Source organism: Eufriesea mexicana, unplaced genomic scaffold, assembly GCF_001483705.2.
Source record: "Eufriesea mexicana isolate 0111107269 unplaced genomic scaffold, ASM148370v2 scaffold757, whole genome shotgun sequence".
Taxonomy (NCBI): Eukaryota; Metazoa; Arthropoda; class Insecta; order Hymenoptera; family Apidae; genus Eufriesea; species Eufriesea mexicana.
The window spans coordinates 302,776-330,743 of NW_016908927.1; the positions used below are offsets into that span (position 1 = coordinate 302,776).

The window sequence follows — 27,968 nt, forward strand, 5'->3', positions numbered from 1 at the left end:
ATGGTTATCTATATATCTAAATATGTATCTACAAACAAATTGAATTGTCCATTCTATTTTTAGTCATAAAAATGAAATTTCTGCACGTGGTGCTAATTCGATAACCAAGGACTATATACCAATATCCTGTTCATTTTCTCCATTGCGCAATGCTATATGATCCAATTTGTATGTGACACTCTCAGCCGGTAATGAAAATTCCTACGTTCTATATTTACGATCGGGTAAGAGAAGGTAGACCTATGACCATATTACACTATGACCGATCAAACCACATTCCTTCAAGAACACTTTTTTCACCTCTGTACAGTACTCGTAGGAGTGTATGTAAGTAATGCTTACAGTTGATCTAAATACAGCACAGGTAAGCGTTGTCGGATTGCGATTCACGAAAGATCAGTTGACACTGAACGTACGATGATCTAAATGATCGATTTTTAACTTATGAATCGTCACTTGGTCGTTCTTGATTGACGACAATTAGTGACGGATGGCTCTTTTAGGAAATTGTGCATAGCTTCGAATAGTAAGTGGACTGTAAGAATTATCTTGTTACTGTATGTTTCTATCGCGTGTGCTACCAGGTCTAGTATCTATAAGGACTCTTGGTACGGCTATATATTTTGCTATTGAATGGTACGAATAATGGAATTTCCGAATTTAAGGTGCACGGATAGGGGTTACAAACGATTTTTCAGAAAAACGAAATGAATTATTGCTCCATACTCTTGGTACTTGGCGTATATGGTGGCTAAACGTCAATGTGCCATCGCGTCTTACCTGAGGTACAGGGTCGGCAATATATTTCCTAATACGAGTAATAATACCGCCGAAAAGGTATTTCAAAGATTAAAATTTACAGTTTTATAAATGTTATCTTTAACACCTTCCTTATCTAATCTTCGATACTCCAGGTAATAACCTTTTACTTTTTACAAAACATTTTTTATTAACAGGATAACGTATTATGTCACTAGGTCGGTCCTAGTTTGCGACGATTAGTGACGGACAGATCCGAAGGAAAGTATGGTTTGCTGAAGGTAGTGGACTGTATTTTAATCTGGTCTACGCAAAAGAGAACGCCTTGATGTCGTGAGAGCGTGTTGACTATACGAGAGTTAAATTGTTCTCCAATGGATAAGAAGAATCAAAGTCAGGTCGCAAAAATTCTTGGTAGAGCTAAATATTTTCCTACTGGTTAACTCGAATAACACCTCTCAATCAGTGGATGTTACACATTCTTAGGTGCAGTAGTAGGAGTCAGGTGGAGTAGGTAGACAATATGGTATTTTTTAATGCAAGTAATAATACGGCTGACACGGTATTTCAAAGATTAACATTACTCTTCATTCAAAATTTTGTCATTTGCCTTACTATTCTTCTTATAGTTTTCTTACACCATAATCGATTGTTTGCTATTCGTATTTCTTCTCATTCCATTTCTCCTGAGATTCATATGGTCGATCATTTAACAAGATGCATATGACATCGTTCATTTTTCTTCGCATCTGAAAATATTCAATAATTACTGTTTGACAGTTATTGAAAATTTCAACGAAATACGTATTTCATAGAATAACATTCTGATTTGAATTTCGCAATGCAGACCTGGACATGGAAGGATTGTCACCTTCGATTATTTTTCATCTCTTTTCAATTACTTTACGACCAGGAAAAATGCTGAAGCTTAATCACTGTTTAAGGGTTCATCTCTGCTTATTCGATATCGATAGACGCATCGGGAAGTACTCTAGGAATTAAAAGACTGGGCGCCACGTGTTTGACTTATGACCTTTTTGGTAGTGAACCTAATTACAAAGGATCTACACACGGTCCTACCTACAGACAAGATCAGTGACAAGGCATAGTCAAAGGACGAGGCCTGAGGACTGTACAGCCTTCAATATTATACGTAATTGAGTTGGGTTCTTTGGTTACCTTTTGGCTAACTTGTCCACTTATGTGGAAATCACGTTTGGGGTAATACCTGGTATAAGAATTTATTGTAATATACACACAGTGTGGTACGAGCCTCATACTATAGGTTCGCTCCACGGTATCTGCCCGGCGTGACGTCATGACACGTTGGTAGGCCTAGGTGGCAAGGTCCGAAACATGAGAATGTCTCCCTGACTAGAAAGAGGGGTGAATAGGACAGGAAGCGACTGGTGAGAGTAGTCCACACGATTTTGGGCTATTCCTGCAGTTTTAGACTGCGTGACACAGATATTTCACGAGTGACCTGTGTGATTCACTGGTAGACCTGTCACGAACTAAACCTTCTGAGTACCTACACGTGTATTAGTAAAATATTTGACAATATTCATGTTGTTATGGGTCGTAAATAACTCGACACTCTTTTACGTTTAATAATATAATTTAATATCCAACAACAACAAAATTATACAGGTATGCAACAGTCTTTGGTTGACGCTTCGAACACCATACAGTCTCGAATATACAGTCTTCAAAACAGTCAACGAAATAGGCTTTCATTCTTGAAATATTTCACTTTGAAGTTTTATTGTATGCATAATTTGTCACATTTAATTTAATAATTTATATATACTGGGTAATTCATGCAACGATATTGTTTTGGTTAGAGATAAAAAATTAATGCTTTCAAAAGGCCTGCAAAGTAATGCCAATCATGCTTACGTAGGTGGAAGCATAGCGATCATATAAAGGTAAGAAACATTCTTCTAAACGTATACAAATTTTTTTTCATACATTGATCCTTCTTTCCATTATACGCAAAAAAGTACTAGTGACATGAGTTGAAAAAGTGAATATTTAACGAATTTTGGAAAATTTTCTGTATCCAAATTTACTGTATTAGGTGGTCCAGGACTCTGTCGTAAATTATCCGCTATGTGAGAAAGTATTAGTATTATTATTAAAGTATTACAAAATATTTTGTTAAGTTTTCATTTTTCAATTATATGTCTCTAGTACTATTTCTACGTTGCATAGAAAAATGGATCGATGTGTGAACAAAAATTTGTATACATTTAAAAAGATGTTACTTACCTTCATATGTTCGCTACTTCCCCATCTACTTAAAATCGACTCGCATCACATTGTAGGCCTTCTGAAATCTTTCATCTTCTTCTACTAACATTTTTTTCTGCCTCAAGCTAAAACAAAAATATTGCTTTATATCGTAGTATGAATCACCCTGTGCAATATAATTTATATTTGTAAATTATATATAAATATAACGATGTTACTCCACTCGGCACATATATACAGGGTGGATATTTTACCTGGACTTTCGGAAATATCTCAAAAGGAACTGGAGGTATGAGAAAGAATGTTGGTATAAGGATTATTTGATAGAAAGGAAGACGTAATATAGTGTAAAAATTATTTTTTTTTGTATCTGGGACGATATAGAAGATTTCAAGGTCAAGTTAATTTTTTAAATGAAATGTTTTATCTTTTTATTCATAATTTAATAGCTGTTGTTAAGACATTTTTTTTGTCAGTGTCAATATCGGTTTCTCAAGTACTTTCACCAGTCTGACGAAAAAATATTTCCAACGAAAGTTAGTCAGTATTTCCTCGGTTACATATTAAAATATAAAAAATTCCAAAATTATTTTGTGTCGATAAAAGTGAAGGTGACCTTAATTTTATTAAATGGCATCCTGTATTTTTGACTTAGTATGATTATTTATAATGAAAATACGAGTTCAGTTACCTACTATAGTTACCATACTATGACTTTCAAATGACCTTGCCTTCAAAAAGTCAGATTTCAGAAAAAATTTGTTCAATTTCAAGAAAAAAATGCAAACTATGTTGAAGTTCTTTAATTCTGTGAATAATTTGAATGCCATTTGAAAGCCAATTCCATTCGCTACAATAGGAACTTACATTTTTCTTAATGTATCCTTAAACTTTGTGAAAATCAGTAATTCTCATCTGAAACAAATTTTTACTTCACACGTACTTTTCTAAAAGTAAAATTTCCATATATAATTGTGATTGATAAATAAAAAAGAATTAACATATAAATAAGTAAAACTAAATATAAAATGATTTGTACTCTCGCATAGCCGAGGCACGAACGGAATTGTTATTGTGATTTTGAAAAAATTTTAAAGCAATTCCCTAGAACATATATTTGACATATTTGACACAACCACAGACAGATATAATACGATTTTAATAAATAAAATTCATTTATCGCAAATTTTTGACGTAGACCATTTTCATAATTATATATTTATATTATCTGATATATACTTAGACTCGCATTCACAAACAATGTAGTAAAACAATATCACAGATCGGGATAACGGAAAAATGAACGTAATAAAAGACGTGAGAAACCAAAAATAAAATAATATTACTTGCTTAAGTTCTAAATTAATTCTCGAGAGACAATTTCTTCCTTTGATTAGTACGAACGGAACTAGTATAATGGAATTAGTGTAACAAGAGACAAAAGACAAAGCAACGATCTCTCACACACACCAACTCAGATGCTGCCAACCTAATCATTAAAATCGTGTTCAACTCATGAAACATAAATTTATTCTATTATTTATTAACGTGAGATTTTAAACTTCATCGTGACGAAAGATGGCTGAATGAAGATTACGCGATATTGTGTGTTGGTTTTATATGTGTGAATGGGAATGAGATGGAATAAGTGAAAATTATTTGCGATGATATAAATATAATACGTGCAAGTGGAGTCTAGTATGAATGATGTTTAAAAAATATTTAGAAGAATGTGTCAGAATAAAACAGTTACGTAAAAATCGTCATAGATTAAAAATGGGTTAATACGAGTGAGAGAGAGAGAGAGAGAGAGAGATAGAGAGAGAAAGAGAGAAGAATTTTCTAGATAGTCTGAATCTTTTTATTTAAAATACTTTATTGAGAATTATTGACAATTTTTAAATATGTTAAGTCATTGGTAGAATTTATAAAGATTGATATATTTCATACTACTAATTTTAAATAGGATTAAACATAATTAAATAAAATTCAAGAATTAGAAGACATCCCTGGTAACAAAGCACTCGGGTTATTCGTCAGAAGAGGAATCCTGCTTTACCGGAAATAACCAGTTTCAGCAAACTGAAATTCATCAACTTCTCTTTCACTAACAGAAATTCAAATATAGCATCGATAGGTTATAGGAATATAATATTCAAACGGTCAGTTCTGCGAGGTCGATAATAAGGAAGCCATAACGAATTTTGTTTCGTGGAATTTTCCGAGCTCAGCTTATAAAGATAGTCGATAGTCGATTTAATGAAATTTGATACAATTGCAGAGTAACTAAAAGTATTCGATTCCTATCTTTTTTATCTTCCATCACCATATTGAAATCCTAAAAAACACCCGTGAAATAAACGTGGAAAAACATACTTTGTCGAATATCTCTCAAATTATTAGAGACAGAGGTGTGACATAAATGAATTTTGCATTTTTTAATAACGAGTTGACTGTATAAATGATTTACAAAAAAATCATATATTTACAATTAATTAATTCATTGGTGAAATATAATTGTCTCAAAATTAACAAATGACGTTGTCAAGGTCATTACCGTAAAAATATGAAATAGAAATTCGTCACTCAAACTTGAAATCTGTTAATGTACAAACAAATTCGTTTGTTTGGATTCGTCCAAATTTCAATATCAAAAAGTCACTAGTAATCCACTAGCATACGGCACTAGATGAATTTCGCTTCAGCGAAATATTGATATATTTTTGCTGAAACACGATCGAACTAAAATTGGAGCGTCACTCGTAATATGGCTACAACATAGCCAAAACAATAGAGTCATTTTTGTCGAACCGAAAGCGGAGCGTGAACGAATCGATAATGAGGACCTAACCTAAAACTACCGTAATTTATGACGACGAAGGAAAAAGTTGGATATTTATAATTTTCCTTTTCCAGTGAAAATAATTGCAGAGAATTCGTGTAATCTGTATGATTAAAGTGCGCCCAAATATAGATCAGACTATTTTAGGTTAAGGAAAAATGTATTGTACATCAGTTTCCCTGAATTATTCGTCTCGTTGGCTCTCGAGTCGAGTGATCCGATCGATGATGAGGAATGCTTAAGAAGAAATCTATTAAAGTGAAAATGCGGAGTGCAATTTTATTTAGCTCAAAATAGTCCGACTGAGTTCGCGTTGAGGTTAGGTTTGGGTTAGGTTAAATTAGGATAAGGATAGATCGATCCATTGAGGGAGAACGTATTTCTTATTTCGCCTTCCTATATGATGACTGGTTTACTGATTTACGTTTATTTTACGTTTATTATTCTCAACGTCGATAATGTTTTGTGATACCAAACGTTTCGATATTAATGAGGAGCGTTTTGGTAACTTGCAGCGACGTCTGTTAAACCAAAGCGTGCATCAGATTACGCGTAATTGACTCTGTACTCTGAATTTTCAACATCAATTTCATTGGAAACGAAGTTTTATGTGAAAATGTATTATACTCTATAATCATAATATAATAATAATAATCAAAATTATATATATTATTATATATGAAACGTTCACTGCACAAATTGATTAACTCCATAAAACAAAAAGTGGAGAAATGCAATGAAATAATGTATATTGTTTTTTAAAATTCCTTTTATAATTTAAATCGAAATAAATATCGCAGAATGCATCAATACAAATGTAACTTTCATCTAACGGTATATAAAATTTATAAGAAAAAATAGCCAAAAGGTAATCGTTAGTAATGTTACTATTTTTGTGTTACTGGAAGAGTTAATCGATTTGGCAAGTGAAAAATGTAATAAATTTAAATTTTACTAAATTTTACTTAAATTCTGATAAGACGGCACTAAAAAATTCACCGTTATCATTCATGGCTTGCTAGTGCATTTGAGTTGCATTATTGCAACGATTTACATTAGAGTACGGAGTTAATCAAAGTGACCTCTGAAATAAATTATTTATTATTCAATGGCCAAAAAATTTTTGTCGTTTGATGGTGTTAATCTTAATTATCGAGGAAAGTTATTATAAATATAAAACGTTATGACTGTACCATGTGCTTTGACACTTAAATTTAAGATTTTTCAAAAAGTGGAGTTAATCGATTTGTGCAGTGAACGGCTCATATATAATTATTGCCTATTCTGTATAATAGATAATTCTATATATAAGTCATTTTCATTGGGTACAAATATTTTAGACTTGTATGTACAAAGATAACGATATTAAAAAATTAAAGTATAACGAAAATAAGATATTTGTTCTATTTTTTCTTCAGCTTTTGCATATCTTAGGGAAATCTAAAAAGGTTACAAATTAATAATTATAAAAGATTGCAACGTATATAAGAAAATAATTTCAATGAAATCATTTTATAATATCGATAACAATGATTAATATTTTTAATTTTTCGAACCTTTTTCGTAACTCTGTTTAAAAATCGGAAAAATGTTCTCTTCCATGGATCTAATTCGCTAAAAATCAGAATTTTTGAGATATTCTTTTATAAAATAGAATAAAAGAAATGCAGCAGAATTATAAATTATTTAATGAAATTTTATGGTAGCGGTAAAATTTGAAACTTGATATGAAATTTTTTTTTAGAAAGCTTGACATAGTCAGAAATTTCAGTGGCTGATGAAAAATTATTCAGTTACCTTATCAAATAAAAATCTTTAAAACTTGTTAGTTCAGTTTTATGTATATAGGGGAATAGGTTGGGACATAAACCACTTTTTCATTTTCGTTGAAAATATATAAAAAATAGGGATGAACCTGATAGTTTATATTTTATATCTGGGATAATGTATCCATAGCTTTCTAGAGAGAAAATTTTTGCGAAACTTTGACGAAAATTCGATTAGGAAAAATTTAGAGCTGAAACGGTAAATAGTAGATTTTTTGCTAGATTTTATATTTTTCTGCACATTTATACTAATTATGTGTAAATATAAAAATTATTTAAAGCAAAAAGTATTACAAAAATTTGAAAATGAATACGAAAAATACAGAATAATAAGAAATGAATAACACTATGAATTTTTTTCTAAAAATTATAATTTTTTACTAAAATTGAGTGTAAATTTAACATCTAATTTTGATCTAATTTGACATTTAATTGCAATTCTTTTAAGATATTTTTCCAATAATCACTGATAAGAATCACCATAAGAATATCACATCCGATGTGTTAAAATATTATGAAGTCCTATTATCAAATTATTAAAGAAACTTCATTCGAAAGTTTCGAAAATCAGTCATTTGGTATAACTAATTAAAATAATAAACTAATATAAAATAAATAAAATAGTAAACTAATATGAAATAAATAAAATAATAAACTAATACTAGTGATGCGATGCCCTCGAGTATAAGCAGGGTGAGGATCACAAAATCCAAAAACGTTTAAAAGAATATTAATTCACCAAATTTGAACAAGTTTAGCGAGAAAATTTATTACATACGTCTAGTTTTTACTGTCTGATTCTAAACTCTCAGAGTTAGGTGCATAGCCGCACTTTTACGACTTGGTTACAAAGTTGAAGCTATCTCGTGCAGCCCAGCTCGCCACGAAGAATTTTACTGCTTTTTCGTGTATAGGCAGCAGTAGCAGCAGCAGCAGCTACATTGTGAGAACATAAAACCAGTCTTGAAAGTACACGTGTTTCGAAGGTCGAAACAGAAATTCGAGATCCGAATGAAGATAAAGGTAGAAGCTAATGTTGCAACTGGATGCAACATATGTCAGTGACTTCAAAACAGCTTACGGAAGAAACTAATATATGTTCACTGCTGTAGCCATTTTAGAATTCGAATATTACCCTAGTAAAAAATTACAATGGTAGATCTTTGTATTCATATATTGAACTATAGAGCATCAAGGTCATCGATGCTGAAGATGAGTTTCCATGACTGAATCTTCTGGTCCAGAGGTAAGAAAGGAAGCACTTCCTCGATAATTTTTTCCCAAGAAACCATAAAAGTTATTAATTCAATTTCTCTGTCATCCATTGATACATATTTTGAGAGTGTTTTTAACTTTTTTCAACAAAAAATAATAGTAATTGTAAAAGTTATCGAAACATATGTACAAAATGATTGAGAAAAATGTGCCTAGCATGTTAACATGATCGTGGCTCTTCTGTTCATACAAAACAGACAAATTTGGAAGTATTCTGTTTAATATGGATACAGTTATAGTCGGAACTAAAACATGTAAAAAATTCCCAAATTTAAAAAAATGGCGATACTTTAAAGTTAAAAGATTGATTTTCTTTTGTTTTTTGTCACTTATACTTTAACAAAAATAATAATAAATGACGTTGTATTTCAATTGTTATAGTCCCAGCGATATTGAAACATCTGTTGAAGATACTTTCCAAATTTGAAGTTAATCGGTTAACTAGAAATCGAGTTATTCTGTCAAAATGTTTGAAAAGTACGGTTTCGAGAAAAACGTATTTAAAGTTTTTGGTAAAAATATTTAAGATCTGATTAATTCATCGCGGTGTTTTATAATATTTCACGTATTTCGTTTTCGGTGTGAGTAACCAGCATATAATGGATCAGTTCCTTGTTTATAGATCACCATAAGCTCGAAGACCGTGGTAGATGCAAAAATCTGGTGACACGTGTAATAGCAAATATCCAAAATTATCCACATGTATCAAAGTAATAGATATATGCTTTCTATGGCGACTGTACGAATTCCATCAAATGGATTTGCAAATATTTTGTAAAATCCAAACGTTAAGAAAATAAAAAAAAGAAATCGACATTTTTAATCCTCTAGACCAGAAAATCCCGTTAAAAAGAAAAAAGATAACGTGACATTTTTCAATTAAATTGAGGAAATTAACTCTTTGTAACGTCATATTTAAAAAATTATTTTGGGTTTTTGTTACTATATTACGTTATTTTATCATCATACTATTTTTTATCATCTAATGGTCTATTGCTAACAATCACTAAATTTTAAACATTGTTGGTTACGTTATTATTTTTATATTCCACTTGTATTGTCTGCAAGTGTAGCCTACAGATAACATGAATATTAACGAGAATAATTTTTGCATTTATTAATAAACATGTAATATCTGTTTACTGATTAATCAAATTAATTTATAAATAAGAGTATTTATTTATTAAGTAATTACATTATTTTATTGTAATTAAAAATTGTCATATAATTATTAATGTTACAGATCTTGTGAAGCTTCTAAACTCATTTATGTCAAAAGTATGAACTATACCTTTTCTCAGTATACCTACGGTGAATATAAATTACGAAATATACTGTCCACCATGTAATATCGGTGAATTATGAGAAAGAGAACAATAGTATGCAGTTTTTCAAGAAATATGGAAAATTTTAGTTGAAAGTTGTCTAGATGAATTACAGTCCCTTTAAGTACAAAAGATTTATAGTCGAAACACTAAAATGTACAACTAAAAATTGTTTTCTACACCTTTTTGAAGTAGTACAAAATTAAATTAGGTAGAAAGAAATTACATACTTGTCAGAATAAATAGAACGTCATAAAAGTGTTATAAATGTATTACTGCAAAATAGGGGTTAATTGATGTATGTAACAAATTTGTTTTATTCTGCGCTGCAATATATAAATATCATTCCCTACAACGAATAATTATATTGCATCAACTTTTCTTTGTTCTATATTGCCTTTTTTAAATAAAATTACAAGTTATTTTAAACATCAAACAAATATATATGCACAACATGTTGTTTCCAATAATATCTTTGATATTCCATTGACCTTTATGTTAGTATTAAAGTGTGTCATAGTAATTGAACAGTGTATAAAATTCAAAAATTTCTCGTCTAAAGGGTATATAAAACATTTCATTTTTAATAAAATTCTGATAAAATTGTTTCCAATAATCCAATAATATTAAAACTACTAACATAAAATATATAATTAAATATTGTACATATAAATAATATATTAATTAAAACAATGCAATGAAGGTGGACAGACGTATATAATTACATAACTACAATAATAAAGGTCAAGGATAAAAACACGAAACAAAAAGTGAAAAACCAGTCATTTTGTATTCATTATCATATACAATACATACCTATACGGTAATATATAGTATGTGTTATACATAAAACTATACACTACATAAAATAACAGTATAACAGCATACAGATTATTTTTTTAAGTATTTGGACCAGTTTATATCGGAGAAACAATAAAAAATTATTTAAATATTTAAAATATAAAATATTTAACCTGTACAACCACCCCTATAACCACCCCTATAAATATATATTATAGTTATAGTAATATATAAAGCTGTCCGATATTAAAAATATAAAAAGGGAGATATTTTTAATAAAATTCTGGTGAAATAAATGGTCGAGGAATGACACGAACGAGCCGTCAACAATGGAACTTGTACCAACTACAAAGGCGAATACAAAGCTCCGTGGAAGAAGCTGTGCCGATGATACATAGAGAGAACTAGCCGATGGCAGAAATTGGCCAGAGGGGCTAGCACGTCGATGGGGTCAATACGAGAAGTGGAGACACTTGAGAGGTCAGGAAGAGCAAAGAGCCGACTCGCCCTCGACTTCGTTCTTTAAAACCCTCGCCGTTTGTCTACCTCAGGCGTCAGATGACCTAGTTCAACCTCCCCTCTCTCGTGCCCTCTAACGACGATACTCGAAATTCTCTGCGAACCTGACGTAAAAGCGTCAAGGTATCCAAAGATCAGCATGTACACCCACGATCTTACGTTTCTCCTGAAAAATTCCGCCCTTTCTCGATCCTCGTTATTTTTTCTCTCGTATCGCGTGAAATATTCCCACATACCGATCGAAATGTTTTTAAAAATCGGTACAAAATCGGAATATTTATGTGTCAGTTAACATATTGCTAAGAAACTTCGAGATGCCTCGCATTTCGTATTGCACTGTCGAGGATCATTGAGGCACTGCATATTTTTCACGTGGCAACCGAGAATTAGTGTTCCTGTTAGACTGCAAAGTACCGTGTAGTCGGTATAAAACAATTTAAGGAGAAAAGTGCCATATTTTTCATCTCTTACCCCAGGTAATGCGCGGTAGGATGATAATGTTTGGCGACCATATACGCTAGCTACCTTGCATAAATGGATCTCCCTCTACCAACACTGTTTGAACATAGCTATCTACCTATTTAACACCCTATATAACACCCGCTGATTGTAAGGTGCAACTCGAGTTAACCAGTAGGAGAATATTTAGCCTTACCAAGAATTTTTGCGATCTGACTTTGATTCTTCTTATCCAGTGGAGAACAATTTAACTCTCGTATAGTCATCACGCTCTCACGACATCAAGACGTTCTCTTTTGCGTAGACCAGTTTAAAATACAGTCCACTACCTTCAGCAAACCATACTTTCCTTCGGATCTGTCCGTCACTAATCGAGCGTTCTCTTTTGCGTAGACCAGTTTAAAATACAGTCCACTACCTTCAGCAAACCATACTTCCCTTCGGATCTGTCCGTCACTAATCGTCGCAAACTAGGACCGACCTAGTGACATAATACGTTATCCTGTTAATAAAAAATGTTTTGTAAAAAGTAAAAGGTTATTACCTGGAGTATCGAAGATTAGATAAGGAAGGTGTTAAAGATAACATTTATAAAACTGTAAATTTTAATCTTTGAAATACCTTTTCGGCGGTATTATTACTCGCATTAGGAAATATATTGCCGACCCCGTACCTCAGGTAAGACGCGATGGCACATTGACGCTTAGCCACCATATACGCCAAGTACCAAGAGTATGGAGCAATAATTCATTTCGTTTTTCTGAAAAATCGTTTGTAACCCCTATTCGTGCACCTTAAATTCGGAAACTCCATTATTCGTACCATCCAATAGCAAAATATATAGCCGTACCAAGGGTCCTTATAAACGCTAGACTTGGTAGCATGCGGGATAGAAACACATAGTATCAAGATAACTCTGGTAGAACATATTTAAAATCAAATCTACTGTCGAACAATATCCACGCTCCCTCAACATCAGGCATTGTCTACCATATACAATAAAAAAAAGAATACAGTTCACTAACTATTCTAAGATATACACAATTTTCTGAGAGCCGTTCGTCACTATTCGTGGCCAATGAAGACCGACCTAGTGACAATATGCACTAAAAAATGAAATCCTTGAAAAACAGCTTACGTGCAATAACAGTACACGTGGATCTAGACACTTCTTTGCTCGGGCAAGTGTGGTAAAGATCGGATTTATAGAGATTGAACTTTTAACTTTGATTATATTTTATTCCCTTGCGGTACAAATGCGCGGAGGCTTGGGTCTTCTGAGATGCGTGATGCAGACGGTGGATTGTCGAAAGAGTCCCGTCGAACCCTTCAGCCAGGGTTTTATATATCCTATGACGACTCATTGCGTCACTCACTCCTGCTTCGAAAACTGATAAGCTTGATGGCTCCTCGAAGCAACATAGATCCCTATGCAGGGTGACGCCATCCAAATAAAGACTCCGTTCACACAAGACTGGAAACCAAGAGTCAACAGTCCCTTCGATCATTCATCGTCAGAATTTCGAAAAAAAAGGAAGACAAATTGTGTCTATTTGTTTCACGATCATTCGATATCATTGATACTGTGACGATTATGATACTGCTACTACACACCTTGTTAGGTGCTAGCTAGACGGTTAGACAATTGGTTACTTGGTTTTAGCTTGTCAGTTGATTTTAGTCAGTTAGTTTGCCAAACGGGGTCTCTAGCCTTTTTCAAGCCATTTGAATTGTTGGAATTTTCTTGTACAAAAAACGCGTTATATGAGAGCTATCGCAATTTTCTTTCCGCGTTATATGGAAATCGCGTTATAAAAATACCGAGTTGTAGGAGACTTAACTGCAGAAGGATATTCAAGCCAGCAAATCGCAGCCAATATTTCACGATTTGTAGTGCTCTATGTGATCAAGAAATTTATGGACACAGCCACTTGCAGCAGTAAGCACTGTACATAACTTCTAAATCGCACAGCATTATAGAGTGTTAACCCTTAGAGTGCGGACGACTCTCTGCCGAAGCGCTTCAGAGGGACTGTGCGTGCTTAGCGCTTACGATCGCTGTGGACGGAATACTTTTCGCTCGTGCGAGCTCTGTTGATTAACTGTTCAAGGCGCAACTAACAAGTTATTATTGTAATTCTTTTGCAGCAGGTTAAATAATAAAAGAACGTTATTTTCAAGCATCGATTATCTATTAGAATCAATAAAATTTACAATATAACTTAACATGAAAATAAGGAACAAAAACTAAACAAAAATTAATAGTTTATTTGTGTATGATAAATTTTTTTATATTGTTAATATTGTTGTACGTATACTATATTGTTAATACGTTACTAACGATACTCGGAACAGATATACAAAAGAATAAACCCGTCCACGCGTCTATTATTTGTTCCATCATTTGCCTTTTTTTACTGCCGTTGCTAAGAAACACATATATATTTGTCTCGCATAAAGTTACATGTAATACTATTGCATGGAAGACCGAAAAAATTGAACAACGCATATATGCGTCCACCGTCCCTGCTGGTGACTTTCGCCGGACGCATATATGGGTCCATAGCGCTCTAAGGGCTAGAGACCCTGCTTCTTTATTTACTGTGACGAGCTGCGTGTGTTAGTGCTGACACTTGGCTCAAAATTTTAGCGCAGCGAAGAAGCGGTAACGTCTGCAGACTCTACTCTTATCACTGTAACATAAACAACTGACTGCGTGGAGAGTTCCAACGTTTTCAGCTAACAGTATTCAGTGGAACAGCGAAAAGAATAGATCGGCCAAATATATCTTCAGTTTATGAATTATTTTATGAATTACTATAATATGAAGTATATTATCTTGGCCACTGAAGTTACGCACAGAAAACAGTCAATAAAAAGAATCATTATTGAATGAATCACGAAAGAGGTCCAGACGTTATATATTATTGGGATTATGGGTAAAAAGAAATAACTATCTGTATTTTATAATTATCTCTATTCTCTCCTAAGGAAGGTCTGTTCACATATAGAGTCAAAACTAGAGTGAAGAAAAAGGGTATGCGATTTCAGCTCGCCCTGTTCCCCTAATTCTTATCTAACGTGTGAAATAAACACTTCCCGAAATCTCTTCGGTGCATACTTTAAAGATATATCTATTGCTGCTGAGAGATTAATTTTTGTGTATACGTTAAGACATATTTTATTTTCAACATATATCTCTAAGTAACGGTGAAAAATATAGTATAAAATGTACCAAATAACGATTTACATATAAAGAAATTGTAATAAAACATAATAATGTTGTATATAAACAGTGCACATAAGTAACAAATATGTTTATAAAATTTTACATTTTTTAACACGTTGAGTGCAGCGCCGATTTTGCTATACTTTCCGCTCAGTCGGCAACGAGTGAGTACTATATGCTGAAGAGTATAAAGAGAAAATTACTTTGTTTCACTTTGTCGTTTGGACTGTGAGAATTGTGCAGCCAGTGCACAAATATACAAATTATAAACAGAAGATAATGGGATAGGGAATATCAGAAAGGAAAAAGGCGATCATCATGAGACGATCAGTCAGAAAAAGCCACGGAAGTGTTAAAGATTTACTTCAGCAGAGGGCATTTAATTTTTACGGTATATTAATTGTCATTAACCCTTTCGCTATTACGGTTGACTATAGTCACCGGTCACAAAAATTGAATAAAAGATTAAGACAAGTGTTACCGTTCCTCTCAGCTCTTTTCGCGAAGAATTACAAGCTCTGTCGCGATGGTCAGTTTTTCTTTTCCTTTTCTTCGTCAAAAGATTTGCGTCAAAAGACCGAATGCTAAAAACTGCACCAAACGAAAATTTCGCTGTCAATCCCTAGAATCCACGCCGTCCAAACGAAAGATCTACTATCAGTCCCCAGGGGCTGATGTAGTACTCGACGTGTTAAACAAACTCTTCTCCCCATATTATAAATATTATTAGATAATATGCTGCACCAAAAAGATAGATGCAAAGCCAACTCGGTGTCGGCTCAGCACGTCGCTCATCTACAGTCGGCTGTTCCAGAGGGTGGTGGTAATAGTGGAACAAGGGTGGGAATTTCGAACACGATGACAGTGTGGGGTCTCGACAGACCCCGCTACCGTCGAGTGCGGAACCGTGCTCCGAGGGTTAATGCATACCAGGCTGGGCTTGCATCCAATATTAACGTTGACTGTTTACCAAATTTGTTTCTTAATTCTTTGGAGTTAGGTAGGTTAGAAACTGCCCCACCCTTTGCTTAGCCTTTTATGCATGGTGGGATATATATTAACCCATTTGAAAAAGATAAAGTTACTCATAATTATACAGTTTAATATTTTATTTAAAGTTTGTCATTCAGTTGGCAATGCTATGAATGGCAATGTTTTGGTAAAAGGATGTGTCACTGACTTTCATTTAAAACGTTAGTTGCATGGTAGGATTATGTATGTCCCACTCTGTACTGTGCTGTGCAACTTGGGATTTTATTTTCTTTAAAATCGTGTGCTTCAAAGAGTTAATAATTGAGAGGACGCCCAGGTTACTGGGATACCTTTGGCATATTTCCACCTCGATGCCCAACAGGAATAATTACAAAACAACTGGGTACTGGGTAGGATTGACACTAAATCTACCATGACTAGTGAAATGGTTGGTGAATGAAGAGATCAAAGAATATGATCCTTAAGAAAATGAAATAGGAGAAAATATTAAAAAATTGATTTATCTAGAACAGAAGAAAGGTGGCGTAGTCAAATGACAAAGCTGATAACAAATGGATGCGGTATATTTTATTAAAAGTTTAAAAGTGGACATTTAATCCGTGGTAGGTTTAGCGTTAATAATAAAACATCTGGTCCGCAATGTGTTAACATATTTTATGTACTACTCTGAGCGATTATTATTCATGTTATAAAGGGTGTCTCAAAATTCATGCAAGAAGTAATTTTAATAGAAAACACAGGCTTTTAATTAAAAATTGTAAATATTACTCAACAATAAAAACACGTTGTTCTTTCGTGAAGCGCTCCATTTCTAATAACCCTGAACTGTCAGCTGTCACGTTGTCTTTGTTCCTCGTTGGCAACACTTTACCGCATAAATGACGCAAAATTCAGATCTTGCGTGAATTTTGGGACACCTTTTACTACAAAAATATTCAAATCGCGACATATCAGCTATATGGCTCCTTGGTTCTTAGAGATAAATTCATTATGATATCTATAAATTAATAATTAAATAATACACTTGAAACTTCTTTAATACATCATTTATTTGCCTTTATATAATTATTTATGCAGTAAATTACTTCTTACGTAGTTTGCGTTTTCTGAATCAAGATTTATATTTGGTCGTCAATCGATGCTTTCATAAATTCCTTTATTTGATCTTTCACATGACTTTTTTTCTTTGAAGAAAGAACTGTACATACTTATCGTATAAAAGGAATGCCAGATGTAGTTGAAAAACATTATTAATTAATACTTGGAGAAAATAGTATTCCAGTAGAAAAGACAATTCTTGAATATCTTCGATAATTGAAATATCACTTCTATCGTAAGATTTGACCAAGCCTGTTACACAGCAATTATGTATATAATTAATCTTGATAATTATTTTTATGAAGATCATGGAAACATAAACGAAAGGTATGAACCAGAAACGTTCTTATGCAGAAGCAGTGAAAGATTGAATGAACACGTTTCATATTTTTCTCATTTATGATAATGATTTAGTAAGGATAGATCACGGAACTCGAAAAGATGACCTAAGACATCGATATACTCATTTATTCTGTTCCCGTATTGTATTATGTCACTAGGTCGGTGACGATGGTTATTTAACAATGGTTAGTGACGGACCAATCCAAAGAGGAAACTGTGTTTCTCGAAGTGTATAATGCACTATATTTTGTGTGGTGTTGTGGCAGCATCATTCTCACCCTCATCGCTAGATGAATTCCAGGTTCAAGGAAGTTCGAGAATTTTCTCGCAAGTCTAAACCCTCTGCTTCTTATATATACAACTTCCAAACTTTACAATAGTATCTCCGTCTGAGGCAGGACCTAGACCTGTTAGGTAGCCTTACTGATGAGTGCACCAGCAGGCCTAGGACGAAACGCAACCCTTCCTTTTCCTTTTGTCTCTTACCACAACGTGGATACCTCGGCAACCATGACTCCCCACTGTGTATTATATGATAGACAAAATACCTTGATGCTGAGGGAGCCGTGTAATGTGTTCGAGAAGCCACAGCAACCATGACTCCTCACTGTGTATTATATGATAGACAAAATACCTTGATGCTGAGGGAGCCGTGTAATGTGTTCGAGATTTAATTTGATAATATCGTGTGTGCTCCACGAGAGTGTTGACTCGACGATGCTACTATAATGCGTTCGAGAAAAGAAGGCACAGCGTGTTTACATCTTCACGGCTGATTAACTCATTAACTGCCAAATTTCTTTTTTCGAAATTTTTGGTCGGATAAGATATATATATGCACGAAAGGTTGTGTAACAGTATAATTATATTCAAATTATTTTTCGTTTTGAAAATATTTGATATTTTTGAAAAAGTCCCAAAATGGTATCGTTATAAAATGATCGATAAAATCATTTCAATAAAAAACAAAAGACAGAGTAAGTAACAAATCGTTACTATAACCTCTAAATTACATATTTATGTACGGTATTTCATTATAATATAAAAATCAAATCAAAAATATAATGCTTCAAATATGACAATTCTGTTCCGTTCAACTTACACACGAATTTCAAATTTGTTCGCTTGTTGTATAGAAACGAAACACAGAATGCACACTTTTAGCTAGATACAATATTGACTGATATATATAGAATAAAATTAAACTGTCAGGCGTGCCAGATATATTTTTCGCGCCGAGTGGTGTACGTAAAATTCCAAAATCCCCAAATGGGGATCGTGGCAGTTAATGGGTTAACTCCGTTAACCCTCCCATAATCACAGGCAATGGCCGCTATTGGCCGAAGACATTAACGAATATCATCGGTCACCGTTTTCGGCCAATAGCGATCACTGCCTATGATCAAGGGAATATTAGCAGAGTTAATCAACCGTGAGGATGTAAACATACTGTGCCTTCTTTTCTCGAACGCACAATACTATTCGTTGCCTGTCTTGTCTTGTCTTTCGAGAATGTTCGAACGTCTAGAATTCATAAGTACTCCTGATATGGCTAGTATTTTGCTATTGGTTAATGTAACTGATGAAAGTTACTGATTTTGAAGTGTGAGAGCAGAAATTACAAACAGTTTTCGGAAAGCGAGATGAATTGTTTCCCCTTGTATCCCAAGTACATTACAAATATAAAATTATACAGTTGAAATTTGTGATACAAATGATAATAAAGTGAATAAAATGGCAATAAAATTAAACAGTTGAAATTTGTGATACAAAAGTGGAAGTAGTAACCATTTTTCGTTACTGTTTTCTTGTTACATAAATTCTTTTTAAATCAAGAAAATATGTGGCAGTGAGTTTCTTTACGATTTTTACTTTCCAGCTATAAAATTAGAAATATCAACGCTATCCAAGTAATTGTTTCCCAGGTATATACTTAGCGGATATGATGACCTAACCTCTATGTCCCATCGCGCTTTACGTGGACTACGAGGTTGACAATATGGTATTTTCCCTGTGAGAATAATTATACCGATGAAAGTGTTTCGCGGCTTAACATGTGTTCCGAATCTCTTTAACCCCTTGACTACGGCAAATTTTGATACGCAGCGGCCGTACCATACGGCAGGAATTGAGTTACGGTGTGCGCCATTTTTGTGAAAACAAGCGCCCTCCGTGTCAGAAAGCCAAATTACGCTGAGCGCCCATAGGTGCCCTGCGTGTCACAAACGCAAAATTTCTAAGCACCTATAGGCGTCCTATGTGTCACAAACGCAAAATTTCTAAGCACCCATAGGCGTCCTCCGTGTCACAAACGCATAATTTCTAAGCGCCCATAGTAGCCAAGGGGTTAAAGGTGGCTCCAGTGATTTGTTGGCAAGCATCCTTGATCCGGGTCTTCGTATGCCAGAAAACATCATTATATCACGATATGTAGAATATACTCTTACCATGAGGATTCGACACCTTTAGATTTTGTCCTATAAGTCTCCGTATAGGGCAAGAGATGAAATTTTCCAAGAAAAACCTATCATCCCTGATAATATGAAGATTGGACTCAGGGATGCCTGCTAACAATTTACTACAATAACTTTTTTGAAGATAGAACTCTCATCCAGGAATGAAATAAACTAGTGTATTAACGCTCAAAGTCGTCCTTTCGAATTTATAAAATAAATTAAACTAATACGTTATAGAAAATACGTTTACAAAAGCATTAAAAGAAAAATTTGCTTGAAATGTCAGAGATACTTACACTAATACGAGCCACATGTCAGAAGATCAGAAGATGTGCTTATAATGGAAACATTTTTCGAATGACAGGTAGTTTGAGATAATTGCATAGGATTATAATGGCACACCATCTATATAGGGTACTTTCTTTATCTAGGATTCTCAAGTACATTTGTTTCTTTGTTTTTCGGTGTTATTTTTTTATTTATTATTGTAAATAATGATAATGAACCAACAAGGAACTTGGTGGCAACAGCTCTATGAAATTCTTCAGGAGAAGACTGATGTATTTACTGAAATAACGCTATATTCATAAGTTAAATAAATTTTATAATTCTAAATTATCATGTTTTCGGGAAACATTCGTCCAACGTGTATAGTTATCAAAAGACACAATCATGCTTACTTTTTACATACTCACTCCGCATGCTTATATGAATATCTATAAAATAAACAATGGATAATCATCTTACTCAGTCATGTTCTTTGCAAACTAGATAAAAATTTGCAATACGAACTTTTTATATCGTTTATTATACGAGAATCACGAGACACGGTCGATAGCCCGTGTTACTTTGCAGCCATGAATATTGCAATTTGCGTATCGTCTGAGGTTCTCGAAGGACCACCTAATCCTTTGAGATCTGACAGAAACCTGGTGTTCCTTAAGCGATTCACTAAGTAACTCACTGCAGATTCTAATTAAGACTCTTGAGTAAGTCTGAGCCAAGTCTCCTGATGTAGACTTCAGATGTTTGATTGAATGTAATACCGAATCGGGGGCTTCTAATTGAGCCTGTGCTGATGTTTACTGGACTGTCTGATCTGGATCACCGAATGGATTTATACCGAATGATTTTGAATGAATGCATGAACTTAACTCACGGAGGCCCTTGAATAACTTTCTTCAGACTCAATTTTCTATATGAAAAAAGTTTCATTTTACATTTAGGACTCACAATCAGTATTATCTCTTCGCGGCACAGGATTTCGGATAATAAAATAGACCCATGTTGCATAGAAATTTTATTGCGTTTTAAATGAAACAAAATTGGTATATTTTTACTAATAAAGGAATCACATAATGTAAAAATTTATAACATTTGTTGAAGGTATTATCAACTGTTTTACGCAAATAAGACGAAATATAAACCTATACGCATGCAGCTATTGCGGTATTTCCAGGTGGGACTAAAAATGTCCCACCATGCATTACGATGCATCAAAAAGGTGGGACACTTTTAATCTCAGCGTGCCCTAAAGAGTTATGCGAAGAATCACTTCCTTTCCGGCTGTACCATGATTTCACGAACACTCTGCATAGTGCAATAATAGAATCACTTATATTGGTATTTTTTCTCCTTACATTAATGACTAACGCTGATACTATGTCTAAGTATTGTAGATTGCCAAAAACAAATTTTATTTCTTCAATTTACAGAAATAATGTGTTCCTTCTTTTATCGAAGGAATATCACGACGAAAACGAACGGAACGAAATGAACAAAATAAAGCGAATACCAAACTCGAAAACTGATAAAACGCAAGAAAATAATATCGAAATGACGTAACTTTAACACGCTGGAAACACGGCTCTATTTGTCTTTCTTCGATATCGAACGACTCACATCCGTGCTGGTCACAAACTATTGTATATTCGCGAGGATTCTTCAAAACTTCTCCACTCAGGATTCTTCCTGTGTCGTCGAGGGTCCTATTCTTATGCCCTTTGCCAAACTTGATGACGTGCTTTTATCAATCGCTAATTAGCTAATATGATTCAACCGACGAGCGATTTGCTCTCGTAAAAATTACGTCACTTTGCCGATTTGCGATTTGTGTTCATGAAAATTACGCCATCTTGTCGATTCGCCATTCGCACCTTCCAACCTCCGTAAAGACCACGTAACTTAGCTTTGCTTCTAAGGATAGCCTTCCGTAAGGTGGCATCAGTTGATTTTCGATTTGTTGTTCTAAAATAAGATCCTGTATCGATTGCTAGATGCTAGAGCAATTTGTTGCTCTAAAATAAGATTTTGTATCGGCTTTGACTGGTTTGTAATTTCTTTTTCTAAAATAAGATCCCAAATCGGAATTGGCCAATTTGCGATTTCTTTTCGTGAAAATAGCATCCTACAGTATTATCACTTTACATTACTCTTTACTGCTCTATTTTAACCCATGTCAGTATATTCCATGCACTATCTTCGTTAAATGATGCTTGTCAGATTTATAAATGTAACATTTTCCACCAAAAACGAAAACTCGTCTGCATTTATAATTGTACGAGGTGAGCTGAGTATGTTACTCTATGACGTATTAGACTCACATTCCCCCTAGAGAACTTTTTTTTAGCTCTGCACAGTACGTGTGTAGCTGACATTCTCGTGCGTCCCAAATTACGTCTTCAGCTGTCAGTTAATGACTGTCCTGGAATTTGACAAGTTGGGAGGAAGACTGTTGTTTCCCTTTCTCCTATTTATTCACGTGCAAACTCGGAACATGTTAACTTCGTAATAAACTGTCAATAACGCTTCTTTTTAAAGCACAACGATGTCAGCATAGATGAGCACTTGAATTGGAACGAAGAAGGTTCTATAGCATTTTTAAACAGATTAAATGATAATAGAAATAAATAGAAGGTAGAATATGTAATAAACAGTAGTTCGAAAAATTAACACGTTCTGTGCCAAGTCGTTTTTGTCCTACATGATCTCCAGGCCATTTGTTGCTTTGGCTAAAAATTTATATATTATCGCACAATATGTCATTACACCATCAATCCATAAGCAATTAGCTTGTTTAGAGCAGTTATCACACCGTGTACCATTTATGTAACACGTGGCACTGCGATCAGTTCGACTGTAAAAGTCAGTCAGTTGGAAAATTTTCGATTAGTAAAAAGAATTAGAAGAATAGTGACGTTTTGCAGCGATTGTCCGAATAAACCATTTTTATGCATCCCTTGCTTTAAAACAGTCAACTATGACATATAATTAATAATTATTTTATATATATCAAACAAATTTACGTGCCTTGTTGTATACTGCATTCTGTATAATGTCTCATTCTTTTAGTGGAAATATATTTTACAGAATTAAATTTGTCATAAAACATATTTTTAACGCATTAAATCAATATGTCTGCGTGTACCATTTATGGTACACGTGGCTTGCAAATCAAGTTTAACGTGTACCACAAATGGTACACGTGGCACGAAACGTGTTAAATAACCCGAGCGTTAATATTTCTAATTTTATAGCTGGAAGGTAAAAATCGTAAAGAAACTCACTGCCACATATTTTCTTGATTTAAAAAGAATTTATGTAACAAGAAAACAGTAACGAAAAATGGTTACTACTTCCACTTTTGTATCACAAATTTCAACTGTATAATTTTATTGCCATTTTATTCATTTTATTATCATTTGTATCACAAATTTCAACTGTATAATTTTATATTTTGTGATGTCAATCGTGAAACACAAAATTTTATAAAGATCAATTGCTATTGCTGAGCAAACGAGAAAATTAAATTCGTTTATTTGAATTTTATGAAAATGCTAAAATGTTATCATCACCGATTACGTTCGAATTATCGATATTTAACGACAATTTTTTGTTACAGGAATTTTTATTGGCCATCGATGTAACGTCTAGCGGGACGCCAGAAGAAAAACTGAAATGGGCTTTCCGTATGTATGATGTTGATGGAAATGGCGTCATTGATATCCAGGAAATGACTAAGATCGTTCAGGTATTATGCATTTTGTAATTAATTTTTATAATGTACAATTTTAATATTTTAAACGATTACTTTCGATTAAGACATTTATTAATTTTTTTTTTAATTTGAACCGAAAAAGTAAAAAATATTAAATGGACTCGTATTGCATTCATAATAAATAAGAATTGTATGAAAATTCAATATGAATAACGTTAAAAAACTTATAAATAAATGAGTCTTTTTGCGCAACTTATTTAACTTCAAAATTTATGTTTTTCTTATGAAAATTTATAGAGGTGTAATAGACTAAGCAATAAATGACGAGTATTGATATTTAGAATCAATAGTAATAAAATTATCACTTTTTTGTATATAATTTATTCACAGTTCAAAGAATAAAACGAATAAATAAAAAATAAAATTCGCTCAATTTCAGAAAAAATAAGTTAATGCATTGTTTTAGATATAAATAACTATCGATTAATTTAGTTTAAACTATCTATCGAAATATGGAAAAATACCGTCTTTAATACCTCGTTCCAAGCAAATTATTATTTCTTCTTGGATTTCAATGTGTACACACGTACGTGATATTTTTTCGCGATGTCTTTTATTTTATGTAAAATAAATTTAAGACGATACGCCCGTGATAATTTTTTTAAAAAAATTACGAGTAATATGAACTTCATAAGAAGAAAAAGAATTTTCGTAATTATTGAAACGACGTCGCTTTGATGCAAAATTTTATCTTTCTCCTAAAATAATAAGTCTCTCGTTAAGTGACAGAAAGGTAGTGACATGAATATCGTTACAATCTGTATCGGAGAGGAACTATTTAAAATCATCGTTTCCCAGTGGTACCAATACCTGCACCGCAACGATTGTACGACGTGACGATGTTCTCGTTTCGCTGCACGTCAAACGGATGTGGTGCAGCTGATTTTTTATACGGTTACACGGTTATTAAAGCAAAGAAAATCGCAAACTGATCGGATTTAAACATAATCGCGAGTTTTTATGTTAAATAATTGATGCGGAAGAATTCGCGGTTGAGAGAAACTATTTTACGATAATAGATGGCAACAGTCTCGCACTAATAATGCTAAACAACATTGTAGAGACATGGGTGGTGGTAAAATAATATAGCCTCTATTTATTAAATAACAAATAACAATGGATTAAATTAACACTGTGCGGTGACGATTAGGCTACGAATATATAACAAACATATTACTACTACTACTTAAGATTACGACACAATTACAACTGTTACAACTAAAACACAACTAGACGACTAACAACTTCTTTCTTCACAACTCTCTTCTGACAACCCTACTACGAACTGCGAACTGACATACATACTTCCAACATACTGTCCGCTTCACGCCCTTGTATCCCTATTTAAACCGTACATTCTATCCTCTTTCATACCTATTCTCTACCAACATACTGCCCGCTTCACGCCCTTGTATCCCTATTTAAACCGTACATTCTATCCTCTTTCATACCTATTCTCTCTTTCCCAATCATGCTTTTCCCACGCACTCCTTGCAGCCTTGCCCTCAGCGGGTCACGTAGCCCAAACACTCAAACGCATTCCTAGAGACATTCTTCACTTTCATCCGATACATTCATAAACATCTCGTCCACGCGATCCTAGCGCACGGTCATTCGTCCTTCCGCACGCACTCCAGATAATACGCTCGACCCACTTATCCTGCGATACCATAATATATTGTATTATACAATAATAAATTTAATAATTCTAACTTTAATTCCTAATTTATACTTTTCGAGAAGCCAAAGTTGGGTTTATTTCAGTAATTTTTGAGAAAGAGAAGTAGGAATTGGTTGGTTAATTTTAAACTAACGGTCAATTTAAATCAAGGTGGTAGTGGGGGAAAGTATGGCGGCGGGGCAAAATATGGTGGCGCGCGAGTAGCTATTGTTCGCAACGCGCGCCAACAGAAAGAAAAGAGTCTGAATATCTGTCATTTCTACGTACAATATATATAATACTTTAGAAATTTTTTGGAGAATATTAAAAATTATTTAACAGATCTCATATATTTATAGTTTGGAAATACTGTTGTATAAAAAAATGTCTTATTATGATAGAATAATATAATAGGTTAATATCAATTATTCGAATTAATTGGAGGATAAATCCCTCCCAGTAATCGGACTAAAAGAATTAAATTTCTTATTATGAAATTATAAATCATTTAATAAATTAACTAAAATTAAATGATCTTCAAATATGAACATTTTTTACGGAAAGATATACTTGTATATTTACCAAGATAAATGCAATGTAAAAAATAAATTAAATCCGTTGAGATACTGTCAAGTTGCGGATTCAGTTTGACATAAATATCTGTGAAACGTCTATTTCTTTTTGATATTTTATTTATTACGATGCAGCATCAAATGTATTTTCAGCTTTGTCGTGTGTTAAAATAATAAATACATAAGCTAGTATTGCCATCCTTCAGAACTATTTTAATACACGAGCACTATTGGTGATTACCTAGGGGCCCCATGAATCTAGAGACCCCATGAATCTAGGTGTCCCTAGACATGAGCTAGTCTGTAAACGAAAAGGGGAATTAATCTATAATTATAACACATATTACTGTAAAAGATTTGATACAAAATTAAATATTTTCCAAATGAAGTATACATTCGACTGTTATCAAATTTTTATTTTTATAAGCGCTTATACATAAAGATGAGGGGTTCAGCATTGCATCGTGGCCTGTGATGCTGCTTTAAAGACCCTACTTTTCGTCACATCTTCATTTGTGTTGTTATTCGTGCCACACATCGATGAAATATCGATAATACTCACAGTTATCCTCATCCTAGACTAAATTTTCAAATTCATTGTTAGTTTCAAATTTCCAAATTAAGGACATATGTACATACGTAACTCGTCCTATTTTCAAATGACCAAAGTTGAGATAATCGAGGTTCGTGTAAACGATGTTCTACTGCACATTATTTGTTCAACATGAGGCTGCAAAAATGATTCTTTCAATTTTACTATTATTCGGTCAAATTTTCTCGTACCATTGGTCGATAACTCGATTTTAATATTTTTTATTAAATATCAAGGAGCCGTCCAAAGAGCTGATTTCTTTTACCTTCCAATTGATGTGAATTTAGTTTCTTTTAATGCTCTTCGACCCATCCATTTACTAATACTGTTCTCGACGTTGCTTTCCAGTAATTTTGCAGCCATTGATGCCGTCGTTGCAATTTCTGCAGTAACGTACCTTGTCAATCTTCTTTCCTCCTGACAGGATAATCATTTTGAACGCTCTCCTGTACGCGCAGACACGCCACTGCAATATCGTTTTCATATTTTTTGTTTTGTTTTTGCATTACTGACTGACTGACTGACACCGAACGGTTTGCAATTTATCACGTTGATAAACCACTTCGTAATTAAAAAATAATATTTTTCGGATTTCTTGATAACAGCTTCCTAATAGAAGTAGATGCATATATTTCTATAATACACTCACCTATATTATTAACAATGAGAAGTTTTTAGTACCTCTAAGATAATATTTCTTACACATGAAATAAGGATTTTTCCCTCTTCCTTTATCGAATTCACGTTATAATATTATTTCTGTAATAAATAGTAATTATTTTTGCTTTATTCAAGTATTAATATTATTAATAATTAAGTGCACTTTGGTTACTTTCCTTGCATAGAATTTGGTAGCATACTATTACTTATTTATTTTCATTGACGTTAAAAGTAGCAACCTGTAATGTGT

At 33.3% G+C, this 27,968-nt stretch overlaps 1 protein-coding gene across 2 annotated transcripts in view; it reads left to right on the plus strand.

Annotated features, from left to right (window-relative positions):
* Positions 1–27,968, plus strand: part of LOC108546763 (neuronal calcium sensor 2) — a 236,187-nt gene that overhangs the window by 187,354 nt on the left and 20,865 nt on the right. For both annotated transcript variants that reach the window (XM_017899005.1, XM_017899006.1), the window contains one exon: positions 24,079–24,207. In XM_017899005.1, coding sequence (XP_017754494.1) covers positions 24,079–24,207 — 129 coding nt within the window. The remainder of the gene's footprint in view (positions 1–24,078; positions 24,208–27,968) is intronic.